At 38.2% G+C, this 15,685-nt stretch overlaps 1 protein-coding gene across 1 annotated transcript; it reads left to right on the top strand.

Annotated features, from left to right (window-relative positions):
• The first annotated feature begins 4,675 nt into the window (after positions 1 to 4,675).
• Positions 4,676 to 15,474, top strand: rabep2 (rabaptin, RAB GTPase binding effector protein 2). Its single transcript, XM_023265391.3, has 12 exons — positions 4,676 to 4,886; positions 9,237 to 9,392; positions 9,994 to 10,076; positions 10,158 to 10,544; positions 10,734 to 10,829; positions 10,919 to 11,017; positions 11,538 to 11,651; positions 12,125 to 12,203; positions 12,323 to 12,334; positions 12,582 to 12,736; positions 13,361 to 13,477; positions 14,060 to 15,474. The coding sequence occupies exons 1-12, from the start codon at positions 4,841 to 4,843 to the stop codon at positions 14,162 to 14,164; spliced, it is 1,449 nt and encodes a 482-aa protein (XP_023121159.1). The 5' UTR covers positions 4,676 to 4,840; the 3' UTR covers positions 14,165 to 15,474.
• Positions 15,475 to 15,685: the final 211 nt, after the last annotated feature.

Here is a 15,685-nt window from a genome sequence, read left to right as displayed (position 1 = left end):
TTGGAGGGTTTTTCTTGAGCTTAAATATTGAGTTATCATCTTTCCACTTGATCGAGTCTTTGTGCTTCTGATATCCTTGGATCCTGGGTTGGATTAAGGTTTAGTGTTTAAACAGCAAAGGCAGAAGAGCTCAAATTTGGCCTCTGCAACAGATATCTAGGCTGATTGCTCAATAAAAGACAGACCAGGGCCAGATTTTGAATTACTGAGATATTTATTTCAAATATGTAAAGACAAGTACCAAGAAAACAAAGAATATTATATATACATATACATACACATACAGTGCTGTGAAAAAGTATTTGCCACCTTATTTTTTCGCATATTTTCCCCACTTTAATGTTTAAGATCATCAAACAAATGTAAATATCAACAACAAAGATAACCTAAGTAAACACAAAATGCAGTTTAGTTTTTTAATGATGATTTTATTTATTAAGGAAAAAAACTTGACTTTTCCTGAAGCTTCTTGACCCTGTGTGAAAAAGTAATTGTCCCCTAAACCTAAAAACTGGTGGAATCATCCTCAGCAGCAACAACTGAAATGAAGTGTTTTCTATAACTGGCAGTGAGTCTTCTCTGTGTCTAAAGTCTGCTTTAGAAATGGCTTTGTAGTCCTTTCCAGACTGATAGATGTCAATGACTTTCTCATCTGTTCTTCAATTTCTTTTGCATTTTGTTGCAGCTTTTTGAGATTTTTTTTTTGCCAATTTCATTTTGTCAAGCAGGTTCTATTTAAGTGATTTCTTGAATGAACAGGTCTGGAGGTAATCAGGCTTGGGTGTGGTCAGTGAAATTGAACTCGCTAATTACTTTTTCACATAGGGATAGGTAGGTTTGGATAGCTTTTATCGTTTAAAATATTTTAAAATTGCATTTTGTGTTTAAATTGTTTATCTTTGTCTAATATTTAAATTTGTTTGATGTCTTAAATATTTAAGCGGCTGAAAAATTCAACAAAATAAGAGTTCGAGAAGGGGGCAAATACTTTTTCACGGCACTACATACAAAAAATCATAAAACAAAAGAAATATTCCACAATTCAGGACTAGGTCTACATATTTGAAAAGGACTAAAAAGAAATAAATCCCCCTCCTTTCCATAAATTATTGATTAATAATTTCCAGTTTTCTGTATATTATACAATATTTATATAATATACAATTTCTGTTTATACATGTAAGATACAATTCAAATATATACAACTATGATACCACTATCGATATATATATATATATATATATATATATATATATATATATATATATATATATATATATATATATATATATATATATATATACATACACACACACACTTGATATTGACTTAACCTTTCATGCAGAAGGAGAGGGAGAGGACGCTGGTGCTGGCTGTTGCTGCTTCTCCAGTTAAAATGCTAAAAGTTAATAGCTTAAATGTTGAAGTTTCTCTAGTGAAGTCGCCTCCACTTTGACATAGGACTTTCTGGTACTGCCTTTATGTCATACCTATCTGGAAGGACCGAGTATGTCAGCCTGGGAGGTGCCAAGTCACAGACACTTCCTGTCACCTGCAGTGTCCCCCATGGGTCTGTCCTCAGTCCAACCCTGTCCATTTTATATATGCTCCCCCTTGGCCGTGTCATCAGCCGGCATGGAATCGCTTTCCATTGCTACGCTGATGACACACGGCTTTGTCTCAGGACTGTCCCAATCCCATCTGCTCCCCTGCCGTCTTCATCATCATTGCCATCATCATCACCATCATCATCAACTTCATCAGCACTGTCCACCCTGACCACCTGCTTGGAGGAGACAGAGGCCTGGATGAGTCAAAACTTTCTTCAGCTAAACAGTTCCAAAACTGAAGCCATTCTTGTCAGCACCCCTTATCAGGTCCAAACATCTTCCATAACCACCATCACCATTTCCAGACAAGACATTCCCATCTCATGGACAGTTACCAACCTCGGTGTGAGACTGGACCATCACTTAACATTCAACAACCACATCATTCAACAACCACATCAAACATCTGTGCATTTTTCCACCTCAAAAATATCGCCAAACTCCGTCCCACCCTCACCCTTTCTAATACAGAGAAACTCATCCACGCCTTTGTCTCCTCCGGGCTGGACTATTGCAACGCACTGCTCATCTGGATCCCTAGCAAGAGCCTGCAAAAGCTGCAGTATATTCAAAACAGTGCTGCTAGGATCCTGATGAGAATGCAGAAGCAACACCATATCTCCGTTAACTCCACTGGCTCCCCCTGTCCTCCAGAATTCACTACAAAATTGCTCTTCTCACTTATCAGAGAACAAAACTCCGGACCATGGGAGACAGAGGCTTCACCTCAGCTGCCCCTTACATATGGAACTCCCTCCCTGAGCACCTGAGAGCTCCACAGACAGCGGATGTTTTTTAAAAAAGGCCTTTCTTTTTAACAAGGCTTTTAATTAAACGTGCCCCTGAATGTTTCTATTTTTTTATTGTTATTTTATTGATTGCTCTGTTTTTATTACATGATTGTTTTGTTTTTATCCGTTTAATATATGAAATGTAGCACTTTGAGATTTTGTCTAAATGAAAAGTGCATTACAAATATAATTTATTATTATTATTATTATTATTATTATTATTATTATTATTATTATTATTATTATTATTATTATTATTATTATTATTATTATTATTATTATTGATATTCTGATTTCCTAAAAATCAGGAATCAATGTTCTGATACAGTTTTGAGTTTCTTCTTGCAAATCTTTGTCTCTATTTTCGTATAATATCGAGTTACAATGTCAGTCCAGTAACAATCCCAAGTTTTATACTCCCATATTCCTCCTCTCCTTGTGTTCTGCATCTATGGTTTTATTTTTGCCACACCCCGTCTAACGGATGCGGCAGAACGCATTCATTTGCAGATATCAGATTTCCAGATGAGGAGACGAGAATCGAAGACTGGAAGAGAGACGACTGGAAAGTCAACTCCAGTCGGTTCTATAAATACTCAGACTTTTTGTGAGAGACTGGATACACAGATTTTTATCTTCACATCACATTATAAGGAGCTAAAAGTAGTTTTGTGGCTTTTAGTTTGGTGAAGAATACAATCACTGCAAATCCTGTTCAGGAAACCATCCACCTCTGTGTAGTCGAGCTTTTGTGAAGCAAAGGATGCAAAATGACTCCAGTGCCACACTGCTGCTAATAAAATGCAGTTTCGTAGTTTCAAGGTTATTCTTTGGCGTGTAACATCTGCATGTCAACATCTAATATTCACCTTCCTCAATAATACCAGCATTCCTCCATCAGAGGGTATCCTTATTTAGTGTAAACACTGATTTATCTTTATCATCATTTACTTTGTGCTCTTCTTTTCTGATTGCCAGTAAATAATAAGGATACACTTTATTATTAATCTGTAGTTTGGTTTTGGCTGATGGAGCTTAGAGTTTAAGGAAAATGGATGGACTATGGTTAGGGCTAGATGAAAAAAAATTTGATTTTTCTTCAATATTTCAGATAATATTTCATGGGATTCTAGTATTTTATTGCTTAATTTGTGACTGGACTTTTGTGAAGGCCTGAGATGTGGTCCAAACTCTGGCTAAACTAATTACCCAAATGGCAGAAACCAAAAAATCCCCAAAACACTGTTTATATCTCATTGTTAACTCTTTTACTAACCATTTCCATCATTATTCAGTGTAGTGGTGTTCTTTACCTCTCACAGATCATATGAGGATAATTCACTCGTTCTTCACATAAAATGCACGTTAAAACTTTTAAAAAATATACATTTTAAAGACACACACACACACACACACACACACACACACACACACACACACACACACACATATATATATATATATATATATATATATATATATATATATATATATATGTACAATAGTTTTACATGACATTGATATTTAAAATTTATTTCATTTTACATTTTGATTTTTTTTTTCTTTTTACGGAGTTGATAAATTAACACGAGACACCTGTTCAGGGTGGGTTTAAGGAAAATGGATGGACTATAGTTAGGGTTACATGAGAAAAATGTGTTTTTTTTCATAATTTCAAATATTATTTCATAGGACTCCAGTATTTTAATGCTTAATTTGTGACTGGACTTTTTTGAAGGCTGCAGATGTGGTCCAAACTGTGGTTCAGTGACCTCCAGAGGTCACTAAATCCTGGACATGTCTGGAATTTACAACCGGCTGGTTATAAATAAGAAATGAGGATAAATTAATCAGTAGTTTTGGGGGTTTTTTGGCTGATGGAATTTATAAGTAGTAGTTTGTTTTGGCTGATTAGAGTTTAAGGAAAATGGATGGACTATAGTTAGGCTTATTGGCTATGTCATGACTGTTAGATGAGAAAAATTTGATTTTTGTTTTCAATATTTCAAATATTATTTCATGGGAATCCCATATTTTAATGCTTAATTTGTGACTGGACTCTTGTGAAGTCCTCAGGTGTGGTCCAAACTGTGGCTCAGTGACCTCCAGAGGTCACGAAATCCTGGACATACCAGGAATTTATAGCCTGCAGGGAGGATCAGTGTGTAGCAGGTATAAAACATGACATTAAGCAGCATGAAACAGATGGAACAGCTCTGCAGTCACAGCCAGCAGGACATTCATCTGTGCGCAGGAAGGAGGTTGACGTGTTTTCCGCAGGCTCAGACCGGGGAAAGTTGTTTCCTGAAGTTGTCACTGAGCGGCTCGTTTCCACACCAGAGTCCTGGAGCTCGAACGACATGACTTCGACGGGTTTCTCCGAGTTTTTTTAGAGGTTTTCCGTCTGCCACCCCGCCGGTGAGCCGCCGTCCCTGCTGTATGGAGCTGACGGACGGGAAGATGAGCTCCAGCAGAGAAGACTCAGGTAGTAAAAACCGGCAGCGTTAAACTTTAATCTGCCTCCCTGCTAGCTAGCTGTCAGTGTTGGGAGTGAGGCGACACCGGCTGCTTTACCAGCTGAATTTTGGTAATTATTCGCACCAACCTGTTGCTCCTCTTCACTGGAAGCTGCTGGTGTTGAAGCGGAGCCGGTCAAGTAACAGACTAACGGCCTGTTAGCATTGTTTACCGAAGGAATGAACGGGCGCTGCTAGCTGCTAGCTAACACGTTAACGCTAACTTAGTTGTGTTCTGTTGACTTCTGTTGACTGTTAATGCTGCTCAGCTGTCATTTCACCTGAATATATTAACTCACTGCCAGTTTAGCTGATATTATCCGAGCTTCCATGTTGTATTGTAGCACAATATCAATAAACAGTGATAAATAAAACATTTATTTATGCTATAAAAGTGGCAATATTGCAGAGACTGTTATCTTAATCTGTTCAGTATATCAAAAGTACTCACGGTTCCTCTTGTGATTGCTACTATTGGAATATTAATGATAATAAATATGAAAACAGCATTCTACTGTTGGGTAAAGCAAACTTTAATCACTTGATACTGTTGGATTGTTTCATTTAGCTTATATGGTTTTATGCTTGCATGCCAAATATCAATAAAGTAAGTAGTAACTACAACATGTAGTAGTGTATGTACATTTCCTCTGATATGTAGTGGAGAGAAAGTATAATATAGAATAAAATGTACTTTCACATACCTCAAAAGTGTCCTTAGGTGCAGTACTTGAGTAAATGTAAATGTCTTTATCACAGTTTGAGACTAAATGATGTTGTAAACAAGTAGTCTTGTGAATTTAGTTTCCAGAGCATGAAGATCTACAAAGTTGGTCGTTACAGATGGAGTAACAAGTGTATGCAGTAAAAGATGGTAATGACAGGTTCAAAATACTCTATTTCCTCAATAATTGCACTCTTCATGTGAATTTCACATTTCAAATACCAGATAATTATTTCACCATCTTTGATAATCAATAAATCATTTAGTTCCAGCTGTTCTCAGCATTCAAGTTCCCAGATGTAAGGAAGTGCTGTTTTGTGATTTATTGAGCATCTTTGTGGTTTGATTGTTAGTAGTTCAGGAAAGAGGGGAATTATTAAATGAATAATGAAACTAATAAGTCCAGTTTGGATTAGGAATAGAGGGACAACTAATGGTTATTTTAACTGTCGGTCAATCTGTTGATTATCTCCTGGACTAATTGATTAGTTTTTTTGATCTATAAAAATGTCTGTCAGTGTTTCTCACATCCAAAGATGGCATATTCAAATGTCTTGTTTTGTCCACAACCCAAAAATATTCATTTTACTGTCACAGAGGTGTAAAGAAATGAGAAAATATACAATATGTGATTGAAAGAGCTTTAATTAGAGAATTTAGAAGTAGTTGCTTCAACTGATTAGTGGGCAATAAATGGAATAGTTGACAACCAATCGTGATGAGTTTTCTTCTTATCTTATTGTAAAGTGCAGGCATTTGCAAATTCTGGATACCCTTGGGCAAATACATGTTTTGTTCAGAAAACAGATGGACAAATATTTTTTCTTCAGATAGATAGATAGATGGATAGATCCCGCAGCAGGGAAATTTTCTGTGTTACAGCAGCAGGTAGAGGGAAAAAGTACAAAGAAAAGAGCAGCATGCAGTGCACATGGTTTACAGATATAGTCACTTTCTCCTTGGAGAAGAAATATAAATGTTTGTAGAAAAGAATTCTGTGAAATTGCACATATTGAGTTACTTACACATGTGCTTGTGCTAGAAAAAAACGCAACTGTAATTGTGGCCTATGCAAACGTTTCACGCCCTGCTGTATCAGTTGTTAACCTTCAGTTTGACAGATATCACTTCTTGCAAATGCATTTTGTAGTGGACTAGCAGGGTTTCTTTCTGAATTCTCACCCACTTGCAAAACACCTCGAGTACTGAGATATTTTTAGGCCATCTTGCAGCATGTTTAATATCTGCCCACAGATTTTCAGTGATATTCCAGTCAGGGGAATCTTTTATATGCTAGAAATCTGCTTTGGTTCATTAACCTGTGTTAGAAGTCAGATGACTTTAAGTTTCAGTTCCTTGACTGACTGCATGTCATTTGAATCCAGAAGTCCATTCTTCTCCCTATCCGTGCCATGTTTCCTGTGCTCCTGGCTGCCCTACAACCTTAAAGTAAATATTTTTACCCCCCACCTCCCCCGCAACAATGGGAAAAGTGTTCCTGTCATCAAATCTTGCTCCTTTTTTCTCCAAATAATCTTTTGATGATTGTGACACAAGATATCAATTTTAACGTCATCTGTTTGCAGTATTTGAAAGCACATAATGACTCTGGCTTATCAGGATGTTACTTTGCATACTTCAGATGTGGACTTTTGTAATGAGGTCACGGACAAGGTTTTCTTTCCTCTTCCATGTAGATCTTGTTTCAGAACTGCACAGTCAACTATAAACCACCACTCCTGTGTCAGCTGAAGCTCCTGGTCGAGCAGATGTGTAGTTTTACCTGAATGTTCTCTTGGTTTTCAAACCTTGTCCAGACTTCCACAGATCTGCTTAGCTGCCATTTGTTACTGACATTTGGGGCAGTTCAAATTTGAAACTGAAAGCACTTGTTTGTGTTTTTTTTTTCTTTCTTTTACACTACAGGCCAAAAATTTGGAAGCAAGATCAAGTTTGTACAAAAAAAAGATCATAGTTCATTGGCATACTTTGCAACAAAATAAACATGATTATTATATAAAGAGTCACTCATTAGAATACATTGTTACTATAATTATCAAGTATTTGTATCTGTACTCTTGTTTCTTTACTCAGCTGTTTCTTTCTAGCCATTTCTGTGGTAGTTATAGAGATGGACACAGTTGAGATTAATTGGGATTTTTGAGTGCAAACTCAAAAGCCAAAAAGCTAAAGTGAATAATGCAAACTGTGATCTGTCTTTTACTTTTCCACTGATGTTGTGACTCTTGTAAATCTTCTCAACTCTAAAACTAAGGCCTTGTTTTGTTTTGTTTATTTGTTAACATTTATTCAGCAGTTTACTGGTAACATCAATATATACCGAACGGTAAATTGAGGAAAATGGTGCATATCAATGAAAGCAAAGTCTGATCATGCAGTAAATGCATCCCAAAATCCATAGAATTCATACTGGTTACTGCGCCAAGAAATGCAACGGAGTTATGTGACGATCGTCTTGGTTTGTCCGTCTGTCTGTCTGTCTGTCTGTCTGTCTGTCTGTCTGTCTGTCTGTCTGTCTGTCTGTCTGTCTGTCTGTCTGTCTGTCTGTCTGTCAGTTTGCAACATTACTCAAAAACAGTCTAACAGATTTGGATGAAATTTTCAGGTAAGGTCAAAAATTACACAAAGACCAAGTGATTAGGTTTTGGCAGTGATGTGGCTTAAATCCCTTTTAAAGACTCACCTTTTTAGATCTGCTTTCCTTAAGTGATTCTGTATTTTATCTTGAACTTGTTTTACTATCTATTGATTTTAATTAACAGTTTTGTTTTATCTTATTGTATTTTATGTACAGCGTCTTTGAGTTTTTGGAAAAGCGCTTTATAAATAAAATTTATTATTATTATAGTCTGAATCCACGGATTTGTTAAAGATTTCTGTATCATTGCCAGATAGCAGCACGGTGTCACTGTAACTATGACAACAAGTGAACACTAGCTGACGATCACATGATTGCAGTTCTACTACAAATCGACCACTACGGACCACAAATTGTTTAAAGATTTCATCCGTCAGGAATTATACGACTGAGCAGCCTTGGCAGAGTACTGTGCTCTCTCAATGCTTTTCTTATTTTTATTATTTTTACCTTTTTAAGGAAGACATTGTTCCAGACATTCCAAATGGTTGGCCTGTAGTGTATATCATTCCCTGCTTCATAGGCATAACTTCACTTCAGTCACTTGTATCACCACAAGGTTTGAAAAGTTAGGAGCTCTGGAGTTCATCCTAACCACAGCTTTTGGCCTGCTGGACTAGTTATAATGAATCCGTTTAGGTCTAATGAGTTAATAAAACGAATTCCTGAGACTGAACAAGTAGAGGGGTTCTCAGACATTCTGCACATAGTTATTGTTTATTTTTATTATGTCTTTAAAATCATGAAAAAATAAGTAACACTGCACTGTCATATTTATTTGTTGCCTGCTGGTTTATGGGGTTGTACCTATTTTTACTTCAGTAATCAACAAAATGTCTAACTTGCCCTACATACAACTATGCAGCACAAGCAATGCAAACAATCTTTATACAACATAATTAAAACGAAGCACGATAACGCGTGTGTCATTTTCAGAGGCGAGTCTGCAGGCCCAGCTAACCGAGTGCCGAGCTCAGGTTGAACACTGGCAAGGCGTGGCGACAATCTGTGAGCTGAGCAAACAGGAGGAACTGGCAGAGCTGCAAAAACAATGTGATCAAGAGATTCAGTCTCTGCAGGAGGCTCTCAGAGGTCAGTTTGAGAGGTTTTGACTGTAAATTCTAATGCATGATATGCATTGTGTGTTTGTGACACTTCTTGTGTGTGTTTTGGTCTAATTTGACATAATAAGAGAGAAGTAATTGTCCCCTGCATGTTGTGTATACTAGAAGTTTTGGTTGATGATAAACATCTCACAAAATACACTCCATGTGCTTAACGTATATAAATACAAGAAAATATACTCATGCTAACAAGGATAAATGAAAGTTTTAAGAAGTAAGTTTTAAGCCTCCTCTGATAAGAAGTTTTGCCGGATTTTGAGCAAACATATACTGCTAAAAGGGGTTTGTTTTCATTCAACAAGTAAGATGTCTTTTTAGACAACCTGAGAGAGCTTAGCTTTTATCTTTCAATCAAGTCAGATATGTACAGAGATGCTAGGGTTTTAAAATTTGTTCCAGAAAGATACTACAGATAATTTTTCTCATTTTTGAGTGTATATTGAGTGTAAAAAAAAAAGGTGGCGTTGTACTCAAACCTTACTGCAAGTAAGCTGCTGCTCATGTGTTTCTGACCAATTTGATGTGTTTTCTGACTGGGGATAAGTGTTTCATCATCGTTGTTTTCTCAGAGACAGCAGCACAGTATGAGGCCAGGATAGCAGTTCTACAGTCTCAACCTGTGGAGTGGAGGAGAGGCAGTGGACACAACATGGTCAGTGTGCAAAGGATTCTTCTTCTGAAGTAGTTTCTACTGTTGCACTCCATTCCACCATTTCTTTCCTCTACCTGCTAGATCAGTGGAAGGAAAGGCAGGATGGATGCAGAAGTCCACAGTAATGAATCCCAGGCTTCGATCGCCAACAGCCTGGCAGACGACGAGGCAGCAGCATCGCCGGACAGGACGCACAGCCAGCCAGCACAGCCAGCAGATCTTGAGGCGGCGGCAGAGGGAGAAGGAGGTCCACTGACGACAGAAGGGTATTTTTCACTCCAGCAGTGTGACTCGGCCTCGCTGTCCTCCTTCTCCTTAGACACGCCGTCTCTGCCCAGAAAACTCCACGCTCAGGAAGACACCGACTCGCTGGTCTCCACAGGAACTTTGGTGCCTGAAGCCATTTACCTGCCACCAGCTGGACACCGGCTGGTCACACACAGTGACTGGGATGCACTCAATGCTCAGGTTGAACATTTGTGGAGGCTTTTTACTACTTCATCTATTTGCAGGAATTTAGGTTTTGAAGAAAGAACAATTACAACATAGTATAGCAGCAATAAAAAGGCATCCTTACACTCCAGTCTACGCAGTGTTGATTTCCTTAAGTTTGTAGACTGATTTTGCGTTGAAATAAAATCGCGATGTGCTCTGCAGGTGTCAGAGCTGCGAGGGGAAGTGAGTCGGCTGCAGGCGGAGAACGAGGAGCTGGAGAGAGAACTGGATACACAGACCAACCACACACACAAACAGGTGGGCAACACTGCCTAAATATGTGTCCTTGTATACTGTTTTGTGCATTTTGACATGTACAGACTTAGATGTGTTTGATGTGTGTTCAGGTGTCAATGCTCCAGTCTCAGGTCCAGACTTCAGAGGCCCTCCTCCAGGATTTGCAAAAATCTTTCAGCCAATCACAAAATGCAGTCCAGAGTCGACTGGTGAGTGACATGATGTTGACCCTCCTTTTCCATTAAAGGAATAATTAAATATTTTGGTCGATGCAGTGTCATGAAAATGCTGTAGGTTAAACAAATGGGATATAACATGTTGTTTAGTGAGCTGTAGATTGGCTGTTAGGTGGATGTGTTCACCTGGAAAGCGCAGGGTGTTACTGTTTCCATTCTTTGTGTTACACAAACTTGCCGCTCCACATATTTACCATACAGACATGAGAGTGGAATTGATTATTTTATTTAACTCGGCAAGAAAGGGAAAAAGTGATCCTCTAAAATGTTTCATTTTATTCCAATCAGAAAAGCTTCCAGGAACAGAAATTGACTGGCACCATTTCTTACCACAAATGCGCATCTCAAAGTGACTCATCACACAGCGATTAAGCCAACAGCAGTCACTTGACTCCCAGAGCAAGTTTATATAACTGCCCATGAAGTATGTGTGCATTTTATTAATATGTGTACACAGTAGGAGGAGGTGTTTCAATTTACATTTCTTGTCCAGGCAGAGCTGTCTCTGTCTCAGAGAAGGATGTGCAGCGAGCTGTCCAGGCTGAAAGGAGAAGAGGCCGAGGAGGATGTCCCAGACACTAGCTCATCTCTACCAGCAACACTGCATGTAAACTGCTCTTTTATTTCTTCATTTGCAGTATATATCACCCACAAAGACTTTGGATTCATTTAAACATGAATTATTTAGTGAAATCTGTCATGTTGTTTCACATCAAACAGCTGGAAAAGAACAATTTTGCATATTACAGTAAAGGGAACAGAAACCTGCTCCTCTTCATAGTTTGCTGCTCTTCTTTTTGCAAAAGTTTTTGACACTGCTGGAAATAATTCAACCCCCACACATATTTACTTGATACATTTTTAGATTTGCATTTTTGTCAGGTCTCAGGTGTGATTTTCATTAAATTAGGATTTCAGATCTGATGGTGAGATGGCTATTTATAAACGTTGCAGGAAAAGCCTCCAGTTCATCAGGAGTCAGGACCGCTTCATTGCTGCGTGTATTTATAGTTGGCAGGTGTTTGTCTCTTGGTTCATTTGTGTGTGAATTCACTTTTAACTTTTAACTCAAACCTGCAGGGTGCGCATCATGAGGAGCGCCTTCGCATTGAGATCGTCAACCTGAGGGAGCAGCTGGACACTCGGGCAGAGGAGAACGGTCTGTGGATTACTTTCTCATGTGTGCAATTTTCTGTTGACTTTCTTGACACTGACACAATTTTTTTTCCCTCCCCTTCTTGCTCCCTGCCTGCTGACACTTGAAACTACTGTCATCAGAAGTTTTAGAGGGTGAGTGAACAACTCATGCTTTATTATTAGGCTGATAAGCCAATTAGTAGGTCTTGTGATTAGTGTAGAATAACATTTCATTCAGATTTATTTAACCTTTAACATTTGCATCCTCTTTGGGAGTAAAGTGTCATCCTAGCTGGTAAAATGGATGGCCAAAACGGAGAAAACTTGCAAATAAAACATCCGTCCAAACTGTTCCGTGATGAGTCTCACAGCACAGTCTTGTTTGTGATTCTGTGTACAGTGCAGCTTTCCAGTCTGAAGGTGGAGACAGAGAGGATCCAGGCTCAGAAAGAGCAGGTGCAGGCTGAGCTGCTGGCCTGCCGCACTGAAGTGGACGCCCTGCGGGTGGCTCTCTCTCATGTACAGAGCACCAACAAGAGCCTCAGCAATGATAAAGTAAATCTAGCTCGCTATTAGCAATATATATAGTTGTTACTGTTAATGCTTGCATAGTTATTTGCTGCCAATTTACCCCAGTAAAGTCTATAGTGATTTTTGAACTGGTGTTTTTCTGAGACGAGCTGATGAGCCAAATTTGCAAAAATCATAGTCCTGATTATTTAAGGATTTTACAACCATTGTTTGTCTTATTATTTTAACTTGCTTACTATTATCCACTGTTCAGGCAGCCAGGAAATATTGTTTTCAGTCCCTGATTGTACAGTATTTAAGTAATGAAAACCTGAGTAGAGACTTTGGCATGTCCAGATATATCAATGTTAACTTGATGTTGTGAACATCTGCTAATGTCCTTTTTGATGCTACAAAACATCAGGAAGTGGTTTCACAAGCCTGATTTGATAAGCAGTCATTAAGAATGTTTAATTCTGATTCTACTTTATGGTTCTAAAGCATATTTCTTTCATTTTAAACTGAGTGCTGCAAACACCTACTGTATATCTACTGCTGTGTCTTGCTGTCACCTAATGCATTTGCTTTGATAAATCCTGAGTCCATACAAACTAGTGATATAAGTAAAGAGCTGAGGTTTAATGCAACTGTTTTCTCTGTGGTTGTCAGGCAACTTTGCACCAACAGTGTCTGGAGCTGCGTAGTCAAGTGATCAGTCTTCGCTCTCAGGTCGACACCAGCCAGACTGTACAGAGAGACTTCGTCCAACTCTCTCAGTCACTGCAGGTAAGATATAATGTAAGACGTAATAGACAGTGGTAGAAGTAAGCTTGTGAAGAGGAGTATACTGAAAATAAGACACTTCAATTAAATACATAAAATATCAAAACACAACACGCACTCTCCTTTGACAACTGTTCAACCCCTTGGCTGCAAGATATATCACAACATGAAAAAGCAAAAACCTCAACTGTCACCCAGAAAGGGAGATCTTAAGAAATGTTGAGGACCATTTCACAGATTAGTTTTTGTGTGTGCATTCCGAGTAAGAGAATGACACATATTCCCAACTGTCTCCCTATTCCATTAAATAAGAATCATATTTGAGACAATGAAATAAACATACATAAACAGTTAAATCAAAATGACAGTTAGTAAATTTCTCAGTAAAAGGGAACAGGCATGATAAACAATATTAAATCACAATTATTCCAGTTTAGATGTTTTTGTAAGTCAGTAAAAAAATTACTTTTGTCCTCAGAGGTGCAAAATGATCCGATCTGCATATTCATCATCAGCAGCTTATCACTTACGGAAAATAATAAAATTAGTGCTTTGTAGTCACACTTACCACGTCTCCTTCTTCAGGTGAAGCTGGAGTTGATTCGGCAGGCGGAGACTCTGGAACAAGTCAGGAAAATCCTAGAAGAAGGAGTCAGTCAGGATGGTTCCCCACCTGTGGACGCTTCATGAGTTTTAGAAAATTATGTTGGAACCAAACAGCACAGCCCAAGATTTAACATCACCAGAGTGACCCAGGAAGGTCCACTAACCACATGAAATACGGATGCTCTGGTAAAGTAACCACTGGAAATGCCACAGCTGGTGCTGCCAGCACTTGTATTGTGACACTGGAAATACTGTAAAAAAAAAAAAAAAAAAACAGAAGCAATATGTTGTTTCATTGTTGTCTCAGAGAGGATGCTTTGGTGTCAAATCAGGCTTAGTGACCAAAGTGAGCTGTGACGAACCAGGAATACTTCAGTACCACTGTTTTTACACGCTCCCTATTTTCTTACATCTACTAACACATTTATTCCTCTACTAATACATGTGAATATATTCTGTTTGTAAAGCTGACGGACTCAAGCAGAACACTCAGCACTTGATTTTCACAGTGTCAGAACTTAATACGCAAGTAATTAATATTTTTGTGCATCTTTGAGAAGGACCACAAAGCAATGGATCACAGTGCAATAATAAAGTTATGCAAACTAGACATTCACCTAAATTAGCAGTATTCAAATGTGTTTTTATTATATATGTTAAAGGTGGAGGAAGCCATTCTAATTTAATACACTATATGTCAAATTCAGTGGATTTCTCCTCTATTCCAGCTGACCAGCAACGGGAGACGTTTGTACATGTATGCAAGCAGATTACATGCAGAGGATAGTCCTGTGCATGCATTTTCTGGAAAATACGGTGAATTTATAATACAATTAGACATGTCAAGAAGGTAGAGCACCTGAAGTGAGAGACAGTGGCGACTGTTCCTCCTCTCCGTTACCAAAAGGAAAGGTTGAGCAAGTAGCCGGGCTCCTTTGCACAGCAGCAGGTTACCGTTAAACTCCAGCTCCATCAGGAAAAGCCTGGAATCTATTACTCTGTTATGTTTTGGATGCTGTTTGTGTGTGTCATTGATTTGATGACATTTTACAATGTTTGTTTTCCTCAGTTATAAAGAATAGATGTCCACTTCCTCTATACAAAGCTAGAGTTTTTCTCTTTCGGTCAGCAACCCACTTTTTGTAGTTGTTGGCAGTGCACATCCATGAATGTGATGGCCACAGTTTCTGAAGGGTTGTGTTTGTTTGACTGCTGAGCATCAACACAGTTTCTCAGGGATGGCTTTCTCCACCTTTAGAGTAACTTTGTTTTTATTTTAGCTAAGCATTAACATTCCTGTCCTTACTGCAACCATGATCGCTTTTAAACTGTAAGCAAGTTTATGATTGTGGATTTGGGAAAGGAATAAAGTGAAAAATGTTAAAGATGATAAATGTGTAACATCTTGTTATTTTAATTTTTGTGTTAATGCACATGGAAAACTGTATCTTGTCACCTTTTTTCTTCAACCTTTATAGCTGCATGCGATAGGTTTGGATATACATCTTTGAATGTGGTCACTTTTAGAAGTTTTAAAATACAAGAAATTCATGCATTTAGGTCATAAATGGATGAAAATAAGAATAGTTCCAAAAAATGTACATC

The sequence above is a fragment of the Amphiprion ocellaris genome, chromosome 19, assembly GCF_022539595.1.
Source record: "Amphiprion ocellaris isolate individual 3 ecotype Okinawa chromosome 19, ASM2253959v1, whole genome shotgun sequence".
Taxonomy (NCBI): domain Eukaryota; kingdom Metazoa; phylum Chordata; class Actinopteri; family Pomacentridae; genus Amphiprion; species Amphiprion ocellaris.
The sequence above is the reverse complement of the archived record's forward strand: the minus strand, read 5'-3'. Positions and strand labels throughout refer to the sequence as shown.

Excerpts from the sequence above, each read along its gene's own strand:
- rabep2 (XM_023265391.3), top strand. The coding sequence starts at position 4,841 with ATGGAGCTGACGGACGGGAAGATGAGCTCCAGCAGAGAAGACTCAG. Across the intron at positions 9,393-9,993 it reads TCTGCAGGAGGCTCTCAGAG|AGACAGCAGCACAGTATGAG; the intron begins GTCAGTTTGAGA and ends TTGTTTTCTCAG. Across the intron at positions 10,545-10,733 it reads GGGATGCACTCAATGCTCAG|GTGTCAGAGCTGCGAGGGGA; the intron begins GTTGAACATTTG and ends TGTGCTCTGCAG.